This window comes from Hirsutella rhossiliensis (genome assembly GCF_020360975.1).
Source record: "Hirsutella rhossiliensis strain HR02 chromosome Unknown scaffold00003, whole genome shotgun sequence".
NCBI lineage: Eukaryota > Fungi > Ascomycota > Sordariomycetes > Hypocreales > Ophiocordycipitaceae > Hirsutella > Hirsutella rhossiliensis.
Window position 1 is genome coordinate 3956627 of NW_025408669.1, and position 15850 is coordinate 3972476.

The 15850-nt window shown below is 36.6% G+C and overlaps 1 protein-coding gene across 1 annotated transcript; it reads right to left on the minus strand.

Moving 5' to 3' along the window:
• Positions 1 to 8137: 8137 nt before the first annotated feature.
• On the minus strand, positions 8138 to 9724 carry HRG_03554 (major facilitator superfamily domain-containing protein; the record flags this gene model as incomplete). Its single annotated transcript, XM_044862025.1, has 4 exons — positions 8138 to 8305; positions 8372 to 8810; positions 8862 to 9397; positions 9530 to 9724. 4 exons carry the CDS (start codon positions 9722 to 9724, stop codon positions 8138 to 8140), a joined length of 1338 nt encoding a protein of 445 aa, XP_044723051.1.
• Between the last annotated feature and the right edge of the window lie 6126 nt (positions 9725 to 15850).

Here is a 15850-nt window from a genome sequence, read left to right on the forward strand (position 1 = left end):
GAATAAGACTACTTACTATTATACTCTAGCAGCCTCTTCGTTTAGTTCCCGGCTAGCTTCTCGAAAGATAGTCGAGTAACCGTTATTAATAGGCTTTATTAGCAGAGATATATCCTATAGCTACTAGCTAGAAAGAGCTTCTATAAGGAAGTATTAGTTAGCTTCCTCGAGGATTTCTTCCTACTAAGCTAGCTACGAAGAAGCTAGTAGGTTCCTAGCTAAAAAAGCTCCTAGGTAGGCCGTATAGGTCTTCTTAATACGGTTAGTTATATAACCTCTCGAGGGAGCTATTAAGGTCTCGAGCTTTAAAAGCCACTGCCTAGGAGTCTCTTCCTCTCGAAGAGAGATTAGCTTTACGGCACTAACGGATTCCGTTATCGCCGTACGAGCAGCCGTTAGTAGCTTCGTCTCGTAAAGGTATTCCTTTCGGTGACTCTCGTAGTCGCCTAAGGTAGTAGAAAAAGCTCTCTATTATATAGAGGTTAGCTTAGAGAAGAGGGTAGCTCCCTCTATAAAGTCCGTTGCCCTAGGACGAAGAGGGGGCTCGAGAGGGTCCTGCTTATTAGAGAAGACTAAATTATAGATAGTTCTATCTACCCGAGCCCGTAGCTCCTTTACCTACTTATCCTAATCTTAGGGCTTTATAAGAATCGTCCTACGGACTATAGGGACGGTAAAGGAGTCGATTTTCGTTATTGTTGCGGGGAAAGGTAGAAAAGTCGGTTAAAAATCGGCTTTTCTAGTAAGAGGGGTAAAAGGAAGCTATAAGGGATATAAGAAAGGTGCCTTTTATAGTAGCCGGAAGGTATAGGAATACTATTCCTCCCGGGCTTATAACTCTCGCGAAGAGAGCTACGAGAAGTATATATAAAATATATAAAGGTAAAAGTAGAAGTAAGGGGTCGGATAGGTAGGGCAGAGATATTTAAATCTTATAAGGGCAGCAATTATAGTAGGGGAGTGATTATTATATTGCCTTCGTTGTCCTTCTTTCCTTTATCTAACGCCCCTCTTTATACCTATCTAGCATCTTAATTAATAAAGAAGATCCTACTTAAAGAAGCTACTAATGTCCCTTTAACTACCGAGCTTTTTACCGGTTTTTCTCCTCCTTTCTAGCTATTGCCGGCATATCCATCTTATCTCTCGCTACCTCTATAGGAAGCTATCGCTACTTCTACTTCCCCTTATGCCCCTACCCTCCTCTCTGCACCTCCTTTTAGCTCCTTCCTTAAAACCTGTTTTTTTAGCTTCCTAGGTCCCTCGTGCTAAGGGATATCTCCGAGAACTACGAAATCAGGCCACGCTTCGCGATAATAATAGCCTTTAAAACGAAATTCGGACTATTTAAATATCTAGTAATACTATTTAGACTTATAAATATACTAGCTACCTTTTAATAGATAATTAATAATATCCTACGTAAATACTTAGATATCTTTATAGTAGTATACCTAGATAATATCCTAATCTTCTTAGATACCCTAGAAGAATATAAAGAATACGTTTATAAGGTACTTTATATACTTTAAAATATAAAGTTACTAGTTAAAGTAAAGAAAAGTAAGTTCTATATATAGGAAGTAGACTTTCTTAAATATACGATCTTACTAAGAGAGATATAAATATAATAAGATAAGATTATCTTAGTTAAAGAATAGCTAACGCTAAAGAACGTTAAGGATATATAAAGTTTCCTAGGATTTATAAATTACTATTAACGATTTATTAAAGATTTTAGAAAGATTAGAGTACTACTATATAACTTAACGAAGATAGAAAAAGAATATATATAGGACGATAAAGCTAACGAAGCTTTCGAATATATTAAAACTATAATTATATAAGAACTAGTCTTAACTACCTTCGATCTAAAACGATAAATCGAACTAGAAACCGATATATTAGACTTTACTTTAGGAGTATAAATTAGATAAAAAGATAATAAAGGAAGACTACGACTAATTATATTTTACTTAAAGAAGCTATATAGTATAGAACTTGATTACCTTATTTATAATAAAGAATTCTTTATAATTATTTAAGCTTTTAAGGAATTTCGATACTACCTTCTTAGAAGTAAGTATAAAGTTAAGGTTTATATAGATTATAAAAATATCTTATACTTTATAATAATATAATAGTTAAACGGACGATAGATCCGTTAAGGCAAATACTTATTAGAATTTAACTACGAAATAATCTATAAAAAAGGAATAGAAAATAGTCGAGCTAATACCCTTAGTTAACGAAGTAACTATAATATAGGAGCACCTATAATAAAAGGATAGCTCCTAGAAATTAATAAAAACCGGAACTACTAATAATAATAGCTAAATATAATATTTAAAGTATAACCTAATAACTTAATATACTAAAAGATCCTAAAATAAATAAAAGAATATAAAGCATTAAACGGATATAATATAAAATATTTAGAAGTTCTAATATATAAAAACAAAATCTAGATACTACTAGTATTTTAAGATAAAGTTATATAAGATATATATAAATATCTAATATATAGATACTAAGGAATCTAAAGGATAATAGAACGGATTAAACGATAATATAACTTCTTATAGCTTAAGGAAGTAGTATAATAAGTTATTAAAGAATATAAACTTTATATATAAAGTAAAGCTAAACGATATAAACTATATAGAGAATTATAACTGCTACTAGTACTAGAGAAACTATAGGATTAGATAGCTTTTAATTATATTATAAAGCTACTACCGTTAAAAGAACCTATAACTAACGTTAAATACGATAGTATATTCGTTATTACTAATAAACTAACGAAGTATAGGTACTTCTTACTATATAAAGAAGTAAGTAATATAAAAGAGCTAGTATATATATTCCTATAAACTATTATTAGTAATTATAGACTACCGAATAAGATTATCTTTAATAAAGAAAGTATATTTATAGCTAAGTTTTAGTAAGCTCTTATAGTATAATTAAGGATAAAATATAAGCTTAGTATAGCTTATTACTTATAAATAGATAGATAAATAGAACGACTTAACTAAACGCTTAAATAATATTTACGATACTATATTAGTTACGAATAAAACGATTAAGTTAAATAGCTACTAATAGTATAACTAGCTTATAATAGCTTAGTTATAAAAATAACTAAGCTCTTACTAGTATACGCTAATTACGGATATAACCTAGAAGTATTTAAGGTTACTTAATAAGGACTATAAGTAGAATAAGTAATACTATAAGTAGATTAACTATAAAAATTACATAAAGAAATATAATAAGAACTTTAATTTATTAAAAAATAAATATCTACTTACTATAATTAGAAAAGATTATAAGGACTAATCTTTTAAGAGGGAGATATAGTCTACCTTATATAACGAAATATTAAAATAAAACGACTAAGTAATAAATTAGATTTTAAGAAACTTAGACCGTTTAAGGTTAAGAAAACTATTTTAAAAGTTAACTATAAACTTTCGCTACTAATAATAATACGGATATACCTAATATTTTATATCTTGTTATTAGAACTAGCGCTATAAAACGCTAAACTATAGGAAAAAATCAAAGTTAATAATAATTAAGAATATAAAGTAGAATAAATACTAAATATAAAAAAATAAGGTTAGTAATAAGAATACTTTATTAAGTAAAAGGGATATAAACTAAAGGAAAATACCTAGGAACTACTTAAGCACTTAACCTACTATAGTTCTCTACTCTAATAGTTCTACTAAGTAAACCCTTATTCGGAAATATAAGGTTACTAAGAATAGCATCCTAGTCTAATATATCTAAGGCACTAAACGATTAAACCTTATTAATAGTAATAGTTTCCTTATTTAATAAATAAACTAATTTATCTTAAAAAGAACACGTTATACTATCTTCTTTATTAATAGCTTATATACCCCGCTAAAATAACTTACTACCTTAGTCCTTTAAGAACCGCTTTTATTTCTTAATTTAAGCTAAGCGAGCTATTGCATCCTCTAACGCTTCTTTTACTTTCCGTTCATTTAAATTAATCTTTTACTATTAATTTATAATATAACGAACTAAAAAAAGAAGGAATATTAGCGAAAAAGAATAATAAGGAAGGAAAGGGATAAAATAAATAAGCGGACGCTATATTATACCTATTATAAGAACGGCCTATAGAGGTATATTTAGAATACCGATTAAAACGCTCGCCGTCCTTATAAGTTAGGCCTAATAGAAAATAATAGGAGTAAGGTATAATTTTAATACTATAGATCTCGGTCTAGGATACTAGCTCCGATCGTTAACGCGATTTATTAGAATAATAAGAACGGGATTTTTAAATATAACTAGATATACTATTAGTAGTATATCCTAAAAGGATAAAGGAATAAGGAACAATATACTTATATATAACGCGATAAGGGTATATTTATATATAGCGGCTAAGGTAGTAAGTCTTAAGGGTAAGACTAAAAGAAAGGGAGGTATCCTATTACGACTACGGTCTAGCGAACCGCGGGGACTAGTATATATTATAAGGATACGTAATATAGGGAGCAAGGAATATTAAACAGACTAACGGGCTAATTAAGTTAAGAGCTATAGGTTACTTTAGCGCTCTAACGCTCTATGGCTAGATCGTAGGATCGCTCTAGCGCCCTAGTACTCCTAAGCGACGGGATTACCTAGTACTCTCGGCGATTAAGGGAAGCTCTCGAGATATATAAGGAAGGAACGGAATACTCCTTTAGATAGATAGCTCGATAGCTTTTAATATAGATCTTTATTACGATTCTATCTCTAATTCTAATTACCTAGCTATAGTCTATAGTCTACGACCTCCGACTTATTACTAACGTAATATACTTATTATTACTTAGACTACGCCTTATTATATCTGCTAATATAAACCCCTCGATAAATAACTTTATATGCTCTAAGAAAGAGGAAGTAAGGGAGAGGGAGGTAGATATATCTATTATAAAAGTTAGTATTATAGATTATAGACTCTTACTCTATAAGGTAAAGAACTTATTAATTAAAGTTATTATTATTAAGGCTATTATTATAGTTATAGCTATTACTATAAGTATACGTTAATAAAGCGGCCGATATAGCTAGGAATAAACTAACGCCTTAAGTAAAGCGGAACTTACTTATTACTACTACTACTATAGTTAAAGAAAGAAGAGAAAGAAAGGAAAAAGGAAGAAAGGGATACTACTTTATATACCCTTAGGTAGAGGAGGCTACCTAAGGCCGAGGGGATAGGTAACCTAAGGCTTACGTAGGTTTAGGCTAGCCGCTAGCTACTTAAGGGCGTATATAATAAGTTATGCTTTTATTTAAATAGCTAGCCGGCTAATAAGTATAAAGCTTAGTTCTAGCTACCTAAGCTAATAAGCATAAGGATAATAGGGCTATTAAGGCTAGTATAATTAATAGGAAAGGGTTAGGTAGAGCTAGTAGTATAAGCTTAATAGTATAAAAGCTATTAATTAAGTAACGCCGCGCCGCGCTTAAGGGAAGGCATTATATAAGAGTCTTTAACTATTATAGGTTATAGGCTTAAGCTACGGCCTAAGCTATATAGTTATATATAGAGGGCCGGATCCTATATATATATATATAGGCTAGCCGCGTATAAGAGAGCTCTATATAGCTTATTAATATTATTCTATAAATAGTACCTATATATATACCTTTACTTACTCTATAATAATAAGTAGCTCCTATAAAGCTAGCGTAATTAAGTTTTATAGCTATATAAGCTTTATACTATCTTCCTATACTATAGTTCCTACCGCTTATAAGAGCGTCTCTTTAAAGTTAAGGAGGAATTTACTAAAGGTCTGCCTATCCCTTTACCTAAGGGTTTATAGCCTATCCTAAGCCTTCTCCCGCTCCTATACGTTACCGAACGTATATATAAGGTATTAGAGGAAGTCCTATAGGTCGCGTTTACCCCTAGGGCTGCCCTTATCCTAAAATCTAAAGATCCGCCGTATCTAGGGCTTTAATAGCGTATAGAGGAGTAAATACTACGCTATATCTCGATAGCCGTTTAGGCCCTATTTCTTATTTATTATAAACTTTATTTATAGCTAGCTAAGGAAGAAGTAAAAGGACTTAGGCTTACCGTCCTAAGTTAGCTAAGGAAGTAGCTTCTATATTAATAGTACCGCCGCTATAACTAGTATTACGGAGGTCGTAGGGGTTAACGCTAGTCTCGTAGACGGCTCCCTTAGTATAGCGAGAACCCTATTCTTCTCGCTAGCTATCGCGCTTTTAATCGCTTTTAAGATAGCTACGATACTTCCTATCCGCCTAAGGGGTAGCGGGGTACTCCCTTAAGGAAGCGGCACCCTTTTTAAGGAGATATCTATTAAATCTATTAGTTAATAGCTTATATTATTATAAAGTAAGTAGAGGCGTATATATAGGTACCGTCTATAAGATAATATTAATAAGCTATATAAAGCTCTCCTTTATATAGCTAGCCTATATATATATATATAGGATCCGGCCCTCTATATATAACTATATAGCTTAGGCTATAGCCTAAGCTTATAACCTATAATAGTTAAAGACTCTTATACTAAAAGCCTATTATTTTCCTTATAGTATTTAATATCGACCGGTCTAGGGTAGCGGAGTAGCTAAACTAAGGGATACCTTATCCTAACCTTTAATAAAAGAGCGAGAGTTATATATACTATAAATAAATACTACTTCCTAAGAGTACTAGTAAATAGAGCTTATCTATAGCTATAATATAAACGCGCTTCTTAAAAGCTAAGCTACTTATAATCGACCGAAACTAACTAGCTATAATCTCTAGTCCTATAATAAGATAGGTATATATACCTATCTTAATCTCTTAGGCTAATTTATTAGTCTTATCTATCCTACCGTTAATAAATACGGATTTCGCTCTAGGAAGCCTTTAGGTCTTAATATACTACTCTTATTTAATCCGATCTAAAGGGGTAATAATAAGGCCGATACTACCCTAATAAAATAGTAGTACTACCTAAAATATAATGCTCTTACCGAAAGAGGTTTTTGCTATAAGGAGTAGATCTTCCTTTTTAAATACTAAATACTATATAGAATCTACTTACTTTAGACGAGGCTTAAATAGATAGAGGTAACGCCGTAAGCCTACCTAAATAATATTCTTCTATACTTTCTTAAACGCGTGTCTTACCTTATCGACTAAATCCTAGATAGCTAGTATATTCGCGGAGCTATTTATATCGTAGACGAGGTTTCTTATATCTTTTAAGGCGTTACGTCGCCGTTTTTAGATACTTACCTTATTTCGTAATATAGGAATTACCTACGATATAAGCCTAATAGTACGATAGACGTATAAATACTAGTTAAGTAAACTATTATATAATATTAATTAATATTCTACTACCCCTAGATAGCGTTATCTAAGGCTTCCCTAGCTTTTAAGGTAAGAAAAGGAGGGCAATAGCTATTTTAACGCGCTCCGGCTTATTATATATCGGGGTTTTCTATAGGACGAAAGGATAGAGGCACTAAAAAAGCTAGATAGAGAGATATAGGGTGCTTTTATATATAGCCTAGTAAGATTAAGGATAGATCTAATATACTTTAATATAATTATTAATAGATATAAGAAAATGCGATTTTACTAGTATCGCGAAAAACATATATAAATTATCGAATAGTTAGTATGCGTATATAATAGGGTCCTTAGGCCTTTTACTAGAGGAGTAGTCTAAGTAACGTGACTTTGTCCTGAAACGGTTAGACTCCTCTTGAAATGGCCTGAGCACTGCTAAGGTAATACCTCTGACAGTAGTGTTTCGTGGGCCACCTCTTCGTTACTGCCTGTCACGACAGAAAGGGGCTTCATTATTAATAACACCTCCACACCTCCACTGGGGGTTGCCCCTCGGTATTTTGTTTCGTGTAAGATGTGCCTCAACAGCACTAAATATATCTACAGCAATACGAGTTCTAGTTACGGAAATACGCAGAGAAATGCCGGGGCGGGGTTCGGCGCGGGTAGCCGCTGCCTTATAAATCAACCATAACCGTTTATCCACCATGTGTAGTGAGTTTTCACGGACAGTGCCAGGCAACACTGAATGCTGGATTGACATAAACCCATTCTTCACGTCTTGGCCCATATGGACGTGCTGATCCGAACTCTCGCCAATGCCACAAACCCGCACGCACCCAGGGCCATGGAGCCCGCGTAGATCATCGCGGGCCTGTACGCCCCCAGCCCATTATCCGAGCCGCCATAGGCATCCAGCAGGTATCCAGCAACCGGCGCTCCCTGGCATTCGAATACGGCCGTCAACTTTCGCGGGCCCCTTGAGAGTGCAAGCAGGGGCAGACATACCATCAGATAGCCTCCGGCCCAACCGGTGACAATCATGCCCATGGCCACGGACAGTCTTTGCGAGCCGAAGACGTTTCCTACCACAGTGGGCATCGTCGAGAAGAAACCGCCGTTAGCGGCGCCGCTGACAATGACAAAGATGGTGAGCGGTGCAAGGGCTGTCGACGCAGGCCAGATGAGCAGAAGGCTGACGGCGTTGACGAGGAGGCAGAGAAACAGGGTGTTCAGCGCTCCCAGCGTGTCGCACAACAGGCCGCATAGGATCCTTCCTACGGCCGACGAAAAGTTAAAGCCGGCTACAAGGCCAGCTCCTGTCGACGAGGAGAGTCCAACAGATCGGCTGTACAATGGCAAGAAGAAGGGCGGCACAAGCAGGGGAAAGGTGGCGACGGCCCCCGCGGCGAAGACAACGAGGAATCGTAAGTCCTTGAAGAGGCGCCTGCAGTCGTCAGCCGGGAATGACCCTCGAATACCCGTCTTGACCACGAACCAATCAACAAGGCCAGTCGGGCGGGCAGGCACCCGTTCTTTGATAAGCCACGCAGCTGGCAGGCCCGTCAACAAGGTCATGAGTCCCAAGATGCGGTACGTCCACGGAAGCCCTATGCGCTGGATGAGAGACTCGACGGCGAAGCTCGTGATGGCCCCTCCGAGACCGCCGCCAGCAAATACCACGCCGTTGGCCAAGCCCCGCTTGCGGCTAAAATACTGCGTGGGGATCGAGGACACGGTGATGAAGCAAAGGCTTATCCCTAGACCGAAGAGAAAGCCACTGGTGCAGAAGAGGCCAGCCACACTGTTGAAAGAGAAGCTGCTGAGGATCTCCGCAACGCCAAGAAAGGTCACGCCTACCATACCGGTGCGTCGTGCGCCAATGGCCCGCAGGAGGCGCGCGTTAGGAACGGCCAAGATGGACAGGAGCGCAATGGCTAGTGATCCAACATAGGCCAGCGTCGTAGACGACGAGATGCCCTGTTCGACGAGTGCATCTTGGATAACACCCCAACTATAACTCGTGCCAATAAACTGCCGAACGAGAGCTATTAGTTTTAGATCGAGAACTGCGCCCAAACTTGCCTTGATTGCTTGATGCTTGTTGACGGCGGCAACAAGGCTCGTTCTTCAGACGCGAGCGCTCGCGGCTCAACGCTCACTTACCCACCATGTGATGACAGCGCAGGCCGAAACAACAACCCAGCCATATCCTCCATCAGGCACTTCTTTGTCCGCGAGGCGGGAAGCTTCAAGGACTTCGTCGACTGCATCACTCGCGTTATGGCCACGTCGAACAGGTCCGCGTCGGGCAATATCGACGCCCGTAGTCTCGCGAAGCTCCACGTCGGCCGTCGGCATATTCAAACAAATGCCCTCTCGTGTAATGGAGAATTTCGCAGTGAAGAGGGAGAGGAACAGCACGGTGGCCATTCGAGTTAAGTACTCGTCCACGGTCCACTCTTTTTGACTTCGTTGAGGCTTACTGCGGTAGTCAATTGCGCCTTTTGGATCATAGCGCCCCACTGTCCCCATATGTTTGTACCGTAACTTATCAAGTCGACCTTAATAGAAGAGTCCGTCTCGAAACATCCAACCGGCCTAGCGGCAACTTGGCCCAGTTGTATCTGTTCCGTCTCTCAAAGCAACTCTAATCCGGGTCTTTCTTTCGTCGCTGCACGACATCGCCAGCTGGAATGGCCCTGCTCGCGCGGTTTTCGCCATAAGCTACATAGTCTACCTCATGGGAAGGCGAGAGCCACATAACAAGATAAGGCAGATATAGAAGTTTAGAAAGAAAATCAGGTACAAAAAGATTCCTATAATAAGGGTCTCTTCCAGGGATATACGAGCCTTAAAGGCCTCTCGGTCGTATAATAATGTAGGCGCGGGGAATATGCACGTATTAATTTGTAGTGTTAGTGCTGAGCTAGGGACGTTGGATGAAAGGCCGGTCCTCCTATGCCGGGTTCTCCTAGCAAATGTCTCGGATTAAGCTATGCAAGACTAGAGTCTCTCGTTGCGTCCGAGCCTCGTATAGCATTTTAAAGAATCTAGAGGAGGGCCGTATAGTTTTAGTAATGCTCTGCTATAGTTAAGTATTCGCTATAATCGCCTTTATCTAGAGGGAAGTCTATATCTACTATATCGTCGCCTTTAGACCGGCTAGACTAGAGCTTCGTATCTTTATAAGCATCCGTAGCTAATTTCTAAGGAGGGAGATATTTACGACACGGGATCTTAAGGCGGGGGCAGAAGGTAGCTATTAATATAAGAAGGAAGGATGTCGCCGTGGCTCTCTAGGTCACGTGCCTAGGCACGTGTCTAGCCGTACGATATCCGGCTTACGTGTCTCCTTTCCCCCCTTTAGCTAGCTATATAAGGGGCATTTCCCCCCTTTCCTTTAGCTAGTATTAATTAATTACCTTATCCCTCTTTTATTTATAGTAGTTATATAATTCCGCTATATGCCTATAATATTACCGTGCGTTTTAAGGAGGAAGTTTTCTTATAGTATAAATAAGGCTAAGTAAAGAACTAAGTTTCTATATAAAATATTAAAGCTAGCTTAAGGGCGAATAAGGTAGTAAGTATTATAAAGTAGGTAAAGGTATATATATAAGTACCGTCTATAGAATAATATTAATAAGCTATATAGAGCTCTTTTATATATAGCTAGCCTATATATATATATATAGGATCTAGCTCTTTATATATAACTATATAGCTTAGGCTATAGCTTAAGCCTATAACCTATAATAGTTTAAGACTCTTATATAATACCCTCCCTCTAGTACGGCGCGGCGCTACCTTATTAATAGCTTCTATATAATTAGGCCTTAAGCTCCCTATACTACTAGCTTTACCTTACCCTTTCCTATTAATTATACTAGCCTTACTAGCCCTATTATCCCCTTACTTATTAGCCTAGGTAGCTAGGACCTAGCTCTATACTTATTAGCTAGCTAGCTATTTAAATAAGGGTATAACTTATTATATATGCCCTTAAGCGGCCGGCGGCTAGCTTAGACCTACGTAAGCCTTAGGTTACCTATCCCCTTAGCCTTAGGTAGCCTCCTTTACTAAAGGGTATATAAAGTAGTATCCCTTTCTTCTTCCTTTCTTTCCTTCTCCCCCTTCTTTAACTATAGTAATAGCTATAATAAGTAAGTTCCGCTCTACCTAAGGTATTAATTTATTCTTAGCTATATAGGCCGCCCTATTAATAAGTACTTATAGTAATAGCTAGAGTAGTAATAATAGCCTTAATAATAATAATAACTTTAACTAATAAGTTCCTTACCTTATAGAGCGGGAGGCCGCGTTCTATTATACTAACTTCTATAATAAATATATCCGCCTCCGCCTCCCTTACCTCCTCCTTCTTAGAGCGTATAAAGTTATTTATTTATACTATACTAGCCGCGGCCGATAATAGCTCCGCCGCTACCGCCGCTCTTACCCGCGCCCTTACTACCGCGCTTACTACTACCGCTACTACTTTTATTACGCTAGCTACCCTTATATTACCTTTTAAAGTAATAATACTATCCCTACTATTACTTATAACGCTTAGCCCCTTAGCCCTTACCTTTATCTCTACTTCCCTTATAAGTCTATAGTTAAGTAAGTATAATAAACGTTTTCTATTAACCTTTTAAAAAAAAGGTATAAGTAATAAGTATAGGATCGGGTATTTAATAATATAAGTAGAAAGAGCAATCGAGGGAGTATAAGGTAGGATTTCGTCCGGAATTTATAATAAGTATATAAGGTGCTAAATAATATATTAAAAGAATAGCGTTATAAAGGATACTTACGAACTTACTTATTCTATCTACTACTCTTAAGGAAATCCTTTATCTTTTATAGACTATTACTTACTTACTAGTAGACTAATTAGTTAGCTTTCTAGTATATTCTATAATGCTTAAATAGCTCTATCTATAGTATATCTTCCGGACTTAGTAGGTAGTCTAATTATAGTTATCGCGAAGCATAGCTTAATTTTATAGTTCTCGGAGATATCCCTTAGTAAGATAGACTAAGGAAGCTAAAAATACCCGGTATAGAAAAAGGAAGAAGGAGCTAAAAAGAGGTATAAAAAGGAGGGTAGGGGTAAGAGGGGAAGTAAAAGTAGCGATAGCTTCCTATAAAGGTAGCGAAAGATAAGATAGATATACTAGTAACGGCTAGAAAAGAGGGGAAAAACTAGTAAAAAGCTCGGTGGTCGAAAGGATATTAGTAGCTTCTTTAAGTAGGATCTTCTTTATTAATTAAGATGCTAGATAGGTATAAAGAGGGGCGTTAGATAAAGGAAAGAAGGAGAATTAAGGTAATATAATAATTATTCCCCTGCCGTAATTACTGCCCCTATAAGAATTAAATCTTTCTACCTTACCTATCTAAACCCTTACTTTTAATTTTACTTTTAATTTTACCTTTATATATTTTTATATACTTCTTATATCTCTCTTCGCGAGAGTTATAAGCCTAGGAGGAATAGTATTCCTATACCTTCTAGCTACTATAAAAGGCACCTTTCTTATATCCCTTATAGCTTTCTTTTACCCCTCTTACTAGAAAAGCCGATTTTTAACCGACTTTTCTACCCCTTCTCTCTCCGCAACGATATTAAAAAACGACTCCTCTACCGTCCCTATAGTCTATAGGACGATTCTCGTAAAGCCCTAAGATTAAGATAAGTAGGTAAAGGAGCTATAAGCTCGTATAGATAGAACTATCTATAATTTAGTCTTCTCTAATAAGTAGGACCCTCTTAAGCCCCCTCTTTATCCTAGGGCAACGGACTTTATAGAGGGAGCTACCCTCTTCTCTAAGCTAATCTCTATATAGTAAAGAGCTTTTTCTACTACCTTAGGCGACTACGAGAGTTATCGAAAGGAATACCTCTATAAGACGAAGCTACTAACTATTACTTATACGGCAATAACGGAATCCGTTAGTGCCGTAAAGCTAATCTCTCTTTAAGAGGAAGAGACTCTTAAGCAGTAGCTTTTAAAGCTCGAAACCTTAATAGCTCCCTCGAGGGACTATATAACTAACCGTATTAAGAAGACCTATATAGCCTACCTAGGAGCTTTTTCTACTAGGAACCTACTAGCTTCTTTATAGCTAGCTAAGTAAGAAGAAATCCTCGAGGAAGCTAACTAATACTTCCTTATAAAAGCTCTTTCCGGCTAGTAGCTATAGGATATATCTCTACTAATAAAGCCTATTAATAACGGTTACTTAACTATCTTTTAAGAGGCTAGCTAAGAACTAAACGAAGAGGCTACTAGAGTATAATAGTAAGAAGTCTTATTCCTTTATAGCTAGCACTCGACCTAGACGGCTCGACCTACTACCCTTATAGCTACTATAGCCCTTATTACTACGGCCCCTACTATTACTACTGCTACTACGGCTATTGCTCCTTTAGCTCCTCCTCCCTTAAGAGTATTAATACTATCTTTAACGGCTATACTAGGCCCGGCCTTAGCTCCGCCTCTTACTCTAGGCCCGGCCCCGTTCCTATTAATTAGACTAGCCCGACTAGTCCCTTAATAGACCTTTTAGTCTATTAATAGAAAAATTAAGGAACTAGTCGAAATCGAACCTTATTAATATTAGTAATAAGGAGCAAAAAGGGGGGGTTTTTAAGTAGACCTTCTAAACTAAAACAAGGATTCCTTAAAGAAACAACGTATAAGGAGGAATCGACCTACCTAGTAAGTATATAAAAAGCCCTATCGGCTAATAGACTACTAGTAGGTCCTCGAGGAAAACCGACTTAAAGGAGTTAACCCTTTAAAGAGGCTATAAGAAATAGTATAATAGTCTATTAAGGAGGACCCCTTATTATAGAAGAAGATAGACGAGATTTAGGTAGCTAAGAAATAGTAACTAATAACGCCGCTACCTTTATTTAAGCTATAAATTTAAGGAAAAACCGTTAGTATAGTAAATCCAGCCTTTATCTTTCCTATAGATTAATAAGGCTAAGACTAACCGTTAGAGCCCTCTAATTATCCCCTACGAAAATTAGCTATCCTTAACTCTAGTACTTCCCTCGATATCTATAATATACTCTTATAATTCCGGTCCTTTAAGAAGGCATAAAGGGAATATCTTACTACCGGGGAATTAACTATATAGATAGAGGGATATAGAAGGGTGAATTTTACGATGAAATTACCTAATAGGTCTATATAAATTCTTCGATAAAAAAGGGTAGCTTTTTACCCTCGATTTTTAATAAGCTTAATTTCCTTCTACCTTCTTTAATAGGAAGGAATCTTTTAGGATATAACGTCTAAGCCTATAAGGCTAGTCTAGAAGAATTAAACTATTAGGCTTATTAAAGAGAAATTCGGTTAATTTATTCTTAAATTCCGACCTATCCTTAGGAAGGAATCTCTTAAAAAGTTAGCTTTCCTTACTAAGAGGGTAGGTTCTAAGGACCCTCTTTTAGTAGCCTAAGGAGACGGTCTTCTTTAATACGTATAACTTAGTTACCTAGGCCCCCTAGCTTTATATAAGCTAGGCTAATAATAAGGCGTACGAATAAGGGGCTTAAAGACCGTTAAATATAAATACTATAGCTAAGGAAAGACTAAGAGACGAATTTCTAGATAAACCCCTTTACGGCTAAACTAGCTATATAAGGAAATTTAGGTTAACTAGACCAACGTCTCTAAGGATTAAGAAAGCTTTATTAAGGTAATGTTTTTTATAGACGCTTTTTTAAGGATAGTTTTCCCTTATTTCTTATAGACCTACTTAAGTAAGTATAACTAGTTTGCCCTCTAAGACTTCGTTAACTAGATAAAATCCTACTTCGGCTATAAGGTAAAGAAGATATAGTCTAATAGAGAGCTATTTATAAAGGATATCTTAAATTAGCTTTAAAAAAGGGGCATTTTACCCCTCCCGTTAATACTAAATACCTAGGCCTAGAACGGAGGGGTAGAAAGATTAAGGGGTGCTATAATAGAAAGGGCCTATATAATAAGACTTACTATAAAGCTTTTATATAACCTTTAAAGGGAAGTCGTTAAGACCGCCTATTACCTTTAGAACCGGACCCCTAGGGACCCTAAGGACCCTAAGGAACTAAACTAAGGAATAAACTAAAGATCCCCCCTTAAGCTCTTTATAAAAAAGAAGGCGTTGCTAGCTTACCTTTATACCTATAGCTATAAGGCATATACTATAATAGCTAATATATAGCTAAAAAGGAAGAAGAAAAGAAAGCTTAATTCTAGAGCCTTTATTAGTTACCTTATTAATTATAATTCTATAAATATCTTCTAGATCTAAATCCCTTTTTTATAGAAGGTTATTTCGACTAAGGATATAATTTTCGACGAATTTAGCTTCTTTAACGGAAAGAGGGATTAATAGCCCCTCTTACTCTTATAACGTTAGCTAATTTAAAAGATCTAAATTCCCCCTTCTTAATAGTTATAAGAAGAAGCTTTAAAT